Source organism: Hyperoodon ampullatus, assembly GCF_949752795.1.
Source record: "Hyperoodon ampullatus genome assembly, chromosome: 11".
Classification (NCBI taxonomy): Eukaryota; Metazoa; Chordata; class Mammalia; order Artiodactyla; family Ziphiidae; genus Hyperoodon; species Hyperoodon ampullatus.
In genome coordinates, this window is record NC_136924.1 from 95,667,857 (window position 1) to 95,673,606 (window position 5,750).

The 5,750-nt window shown below is 41.7% G+C and overlaps 1 protein-coding gene across 1 annotated transcript; it reads left to right on the plus strand.

Moving 5' to 3' along the window:
* Positions 1 to 479: 479 nt before the first annotated feature.
* On the plus strand, positions 480 to 5,356 carry NANOG (Nanog homeobox; the record flags this gene model as incomplete). Its single annotated transcript, XM_079714993.1, has 4 exons — positions 480 to 630; positions 2,986 to 3,254; positions 4,617 to 4,703; positions 4,850 to 5,356. The coding sequence occupies 4 exons, from the start codon at positions 480 to 482 to the stop codon at positions 5,354 to 5,356; spliced, it is 1,014 nt and encodes a 337-aa protein (XP_079571119.1).
* Positions 5,357 to 5,750: the final 394 nt, after the last annotated feature.

Below are 5,750 nucleotides of genomic sequence, written 5' to 3' on the forward strand. Positions count from 1 at the left end.
TGGAAGTGCATCTTTGATTTTAAAAGGTGGAAGCAGGGTGAACCTAGAAGTACTTCATAGCTGGGTTTATTTTGTTTCCAGGTTCCGGGGTCCCAGTTTTCCAGTTCCCCACCCAGTCTAGGCTACTCAGCAGCTCTCTTTTGCATTACAATGGCCTTGGTAAGGCTGGCAGACAGGATTAACTGGGAATTCGCAAGGGTGTGTGTGGGCGTGGGGCTGCCAGGAGGGGCGGGTCGAAGTATGGCTGAGCCTTACTTATAAGTCTAGAGCCTCCACAAATTTTTTTGTCATTTTCCTACATTGGGCTGGTAGGCTTCTGTTATCACACAGGTGACGTCCCTTCATCCCATGTTTTTAATACTTTTACACCTGGAGATCTTCACCTTTCTCTAAGCTCTTCTACCTAGCTTCTTAAGCCTGGACTTTTCCTACCATCTATCTAGCTCTTTGGTTTTCTCCCTCTCCTTCAATTCAACAACATGAGTGTGGACCCAGCTTATCCCCAAAGCCTGTGTGGCCCCGAAGCATCCAATTCTAGGGAATCTTCACCAATGCCTGAGATTTATGGGCCTGAAGAAAATTATGTGTCCTTGCACATGTCATCTGCTGAGACCCACGACATGGAGACTGGTAAGAAAATACTGAATCCTTGAGAGGCTAAGTTCCTTCAGGGAAAGGGAAAGAAGGAAAGAGGGTAAGGGTTATCCCTCTTGAGCCCATCAATATAAGCAGGTGTCATTATCTATTAATCCTCTCGACACCTCTTTTTCAACGGTAACTTGATGGGGTCATGCCCTTTCCCCAATGTTCCGGGCGATAAGAGCTGTGGACGGAGAGACGCGGGACACGGGACTCGGCTATTCAACTGTACCCGGTGTATTTGAGAACTTACGTGTGTAGGCACTGTGGAAACGCAAATGTGATGTGACAAACTGATGTGTAAATCTTAACATATATGAAACGCACCTTTTGGAAATGTTTTACCTTTCTACTACAGTAGCGGTTGGCTCTTCCCCTAACCTCTGGATGTGTAGACATAATTGGGCAGCTGAGTTTGTAAGCACCTGATATGTTCAAGTCTCCTAAATCCCGAGGAAGTGTTCACCCCATTTTATGGTGGATGATTCCAAAAGGTTTAATATACTGACAGTCAAAGTGGCGAGAGCTCAGATTTGAAATCCAGTTTGGCTTTGAATTCTATACTCTTAATATTTAGGCTTCTAATTGGTAATTTTGGGTGTGAAAGGTGCTCGGGATATTGTAAAACCGGCACAAACTATTTTGGAAATCAATTTGGCAGTAGTTGTTAGAAATGAGAAGGTAGACCAACCTTTACCCAGGGATGCTATTTTTAACATTTATGGCATAAAATAGCTTAAAGTCTGTTTACATTTATGATTACAACCATAGAAGTAAGTTGTGGAGAAAGTTATAAATAAACAAAATAACTTATATTTGGGGCTTCCCTGGTGGCGCAGTGGTTAAGGGTCCGCCTGCTGATGCAGGGGACGCGGGTTCGTGTCCCGGTCCGGGAGGATCCCACATGCCGCGGAGCGGCTGGGCCCGTGAGCTATGGCCGCTGAGCCTGCGCGTCCGGAGCCTGTGCTCCGCGACGGGAGAGGCCACAACAGTGAGAGGCCCATGTACCACAAAAAACAAAAACAAAAACTTATATTTGAGTGTTGGATTTTAATGTTACCCTGTTTTTCCAAATTTTGTGTTAATGTCCTTTTATAATTTCAAATGTTGAAAATACAGGCACAGCGCTGGATTGTGAGACAAATAGCTCGGGAATGAGCAATGGACATGTCCTCCTAGCAAGCCAAGTGCAAGTCTGTATAGATCATTTTTAAGACATGCTCCATTTCTAGTCATTAGCTGAGGACTTTCCTTCTTAGATCTACTTGTGAAATTGTGAAGTCTTTTGCCTTTTAAAGCCTGTCCATTTATTCCACGACTAGGGTAGAATTGGAGTTAAGCACTGAGAATACGTCTGTGCAAATAAATCTAAGTAATACAGGAAATAAATTTTTAGTTACAAAGTCAATAATATATGCCAGGCCCTGTGCTAGACAATTTTTTATGTTACCTCATTTTGTTTTTAAATTTTTTATTTCTGTTACCTCATTTTAATCAGTGAAAGAAACACCATGAGATATACTGTACAACACGGGGAATGTGACAAGTATTTTATAATAACTATAAATGAAGTATAACCTTAAAAAATTGTAAATCACTATATTGTACACCTGTATTTATATAACGTACAGCAACTATACTTCAGTCAAAAAACCACCAAAAAAACCTATGATCAGCTTAGCCCAATTGCCAAAACAAACAAACAAACAAAAAAACCATGAGGGAGGAATAATTTTGGAGATGAAATCCCAAAGTCTGGGTTGAAACAGGAGCTTTATCAGAATTCACATTTCCTGACAGTCTTGGTATTAAGACCGGGTAGCAAACTTGATTTTATAGGGTCCCCAGAACCTGGATCATCTGTTTCAAAATTAAGTACGTGGGAGTTCCCTGGTGGTCTAGTGGTTAGGATTCATCGCTTTCACTGCCGTGGCCCATGTTCAATCCCTGGTCAGGGAACTGAGATTTTCCCCAAGCCACACGGCTCCACCAAAAAAAAAAATTAAGTAGGTGATGATTAAGGTACATAAAGGAAGTTACGGAAGGACACAAAGGTGGGAGTCAAATGATGATTCAGACCTTTGAGAACAGCCAGGGTGTGGGTTCCTGAGCTTTGATGGGCAGAAAGAAGAGGTCTGAGTCCCCCTCCGCTTCCCAGCAATACGTATTAGCCACGTCCATGACATGCAAAATGGCATTTGTGCAAAGGTTAGCCAAGTGTTCAGGATTACTTAAAAATAAAGTTATTACTTATTATCTAGCTCTGAGGACTTTAATAGTGCTTTGAAAACAATAAACTTTCCATATTTGAAGCTTTAGAGAAAAGTGTCATTTTGTTCCCAACAGTCTCTCCTCTTCCTTCCTTCTCCATGGATGTGCTTATTCAGGACAGTCCTGATTCTTCCACAAGCCCCAGAGGAAAACTACTGGCCACGGCCACAGACAAGAGCAAAGAGAAGAAGGAAGAGAAGGTCCTGGTCAAGAAGCAGAAGACCAGAACCGTGTTCTCTCAGACGCAGCTGTGTGTGCTCAATGACAGATTTCAGAGGCAGAAATACCTCAGCCTCCAGCAAATGCAAGAACTTTCCAACATCCTGAACCTTAGCTACAAACAGGTATGGTCGTTTTCTTGTTTGATACAACAAGAAATAAGAAACAAGGTTAATTTCTATGTACTCTGTTTATGCACCCCTACAAACAAGTTAACTTTTAATATGAAAATGGAACTCTTTGTAATGTGTTTTGTGGCAATGTGTCCACTTTTTTGGACATTCTTTTCTTTATATTCTTTTCCATTATATTCCATTATATTCTTTTCCATTCCAATATCCTGTTTATCACAGGATATTGAGTATAGTTCCCTGTGCTCTACAGTAGGACCTTGCTTATTCATCCGACATGAAACAGTTTACATCTGCTAATCCCAAACTCCCAGTCCATCCCTCCCCCACACCCTCTCCCCATGTGTCCTAATTTATTTAACCACTTCCCTTGTTGCACAAACCAAAATTGTGAAAATGTTTCCAATTTTCCTTAAAAAAAAGGAAGAATATACCCCCCATCTTCCGAGTTAGAAGAGTCCCTAGCCAACACTTGTTCTTATTAAACTTAAAATTGTATGCTTTGTTTTTATCTGTTAATCATTTTTCATATATTTATTGGCCATTTTATTCAGTTACTGGCGCCATACTTGGAAAGTCCTATTCCATGATCTTATTATATATATATATTCTTCTACCTCTCTGATCTCATTTTCTAACTCAGAGTTTACAAACCATCTGCAAAGTTTAGTTTATTCTGTGCTGCAATATAATTTGATATTTTCTAAATAGCTGTCCTTGTGGTATGTTTCATAATTCCTGAATTAAAATACCATTATCACATTAACTGTAAATGTGCTTATATGGAGGTGGGCTTTTTATTGCAAACAAATTACCTTTAACTGTGGCTAATGGCGTGGGTAGACATTTAAATGTGAACTTCTAGTTAGTAGCAGACTTGTGGTGTGTTCTGTTCTATCTGGTTAGGTTTATTAAACATAAAGTAGCCCACTGACTTGAGGGGCTTGAAATTCACTCACAGATTGAAGGTTTAAGAAAGGACTCTAGGGCTTCCCTGATGGCGCAGTGGTTGAGAGTCCGCCTGCCGATGCAGGGGACATGGGTTCGTGCCCCGGTCCAGGAAGATCCCACATGCCGTGGAGCGGCTGGGCCCGTGAGCCATGGCCGCTGAGCCTGCGCGTCCGGAGCCTGTGCTCCGCAAAGGGAGAGGCCACAACAGTGAGAGGCCCACGTACCGCAAAAAAAAAAAAAAGAAAAAGAAAAAAAGAAAGGACTCTAGAAGTTAAAATTTTGTTCCAAGTTTGAGATAGTTGTAGCTATCGGAAAAAGCAAACAAACAAAAACTTAATATTCTTTGATCCCAGTGCATCCTGCATTACTAGTATTTTGTGTTTTCCTGTTACCTTTTCCCTGCAGGTTAAGACCTGGTTCCAGAACCAGAGAATGAAATGTAAGAGGTGGCAGAAAAACAACTGGCTGAGGAATAGCAACACTGTGACTCAGGTAACAGGAAACTTATTTTTCTGCTCTTCCCTAACAAGGACTTTTTAGATAGATTTGTATCCACTGCTGAAGCATGCAATCCCAACTTCAGACAATTCTGATTTTCCTTGTACCTTTTCAGTTAATCCATCCTTCTCTTTCAAAAGGGCCCAGCAACTACAGAATACCCGGGCTTCTATTCCTACCACCAAGAATGCCTGGCGAACTCTTCCGGAAACCTGCCCATGTGGAGTAACCAGACCTCGAATAACCCAACTTGGAGCAACCAGAGCTGGAACAATCAGTCCTGGAGCAACCAGAGCTGGAACAGTCAGACCTGGAGCAACCAGAGCTGGAACAGTCAGTCCTGGAGCAACCAGAGCTGGAACAGTCAGTCCTGGAGCAACCAGAGCTGGAACAGTCAGACCTGGTGCCCCCAAGCCTGGAATAACCAGACTTGGAACAATCAATTCAACAACTATGTTGAGGAATTCCTGCAGCCCCAGATCCAGTTCCAGCAAAATTCTCCTGTCAGTGATTTGGAGGCCACCTTGGAAACTGCTGGGGAAAGCTATAACATAATACAGCAAACTGCTAAGTATTTCAATTCCCAACAGCAAATCATGGATTTATTCCCCAATAACTCTCTGAACATGCAGCCTGAAGATTTGTAACGATGGCTGTATTATTCAATCTCAATTTGAGCCATGACTGTATTACTTCCCTAGAATTTTTCTTTTACAATTACGTCTCTCTCTGCCTTGATAAGCTGCTTTTCATTGTGCCTTTTGTGTCAATTTGGGGGTGTATGATTGGTGTCTAATCAAAGAGGTTTCAGAAGCATTGGCTTCTACGGACATGATAAAAGATGACTGGCGGCTATAGATAACTAGGTTATACTACTATTTTTTGGATGTCTTTAGGATCTAGAACCTAACCTCAAGAATAGGGAGCAAAAGTACAAAGATGTGTGATGAAGGATTATTCATATTTTCTGGGATAGGGAGGCTTTACTTGTTAAGAACCTCAGTTGTTAAGGTGAAGGGTTAAGCTACAATGTGCTTCATT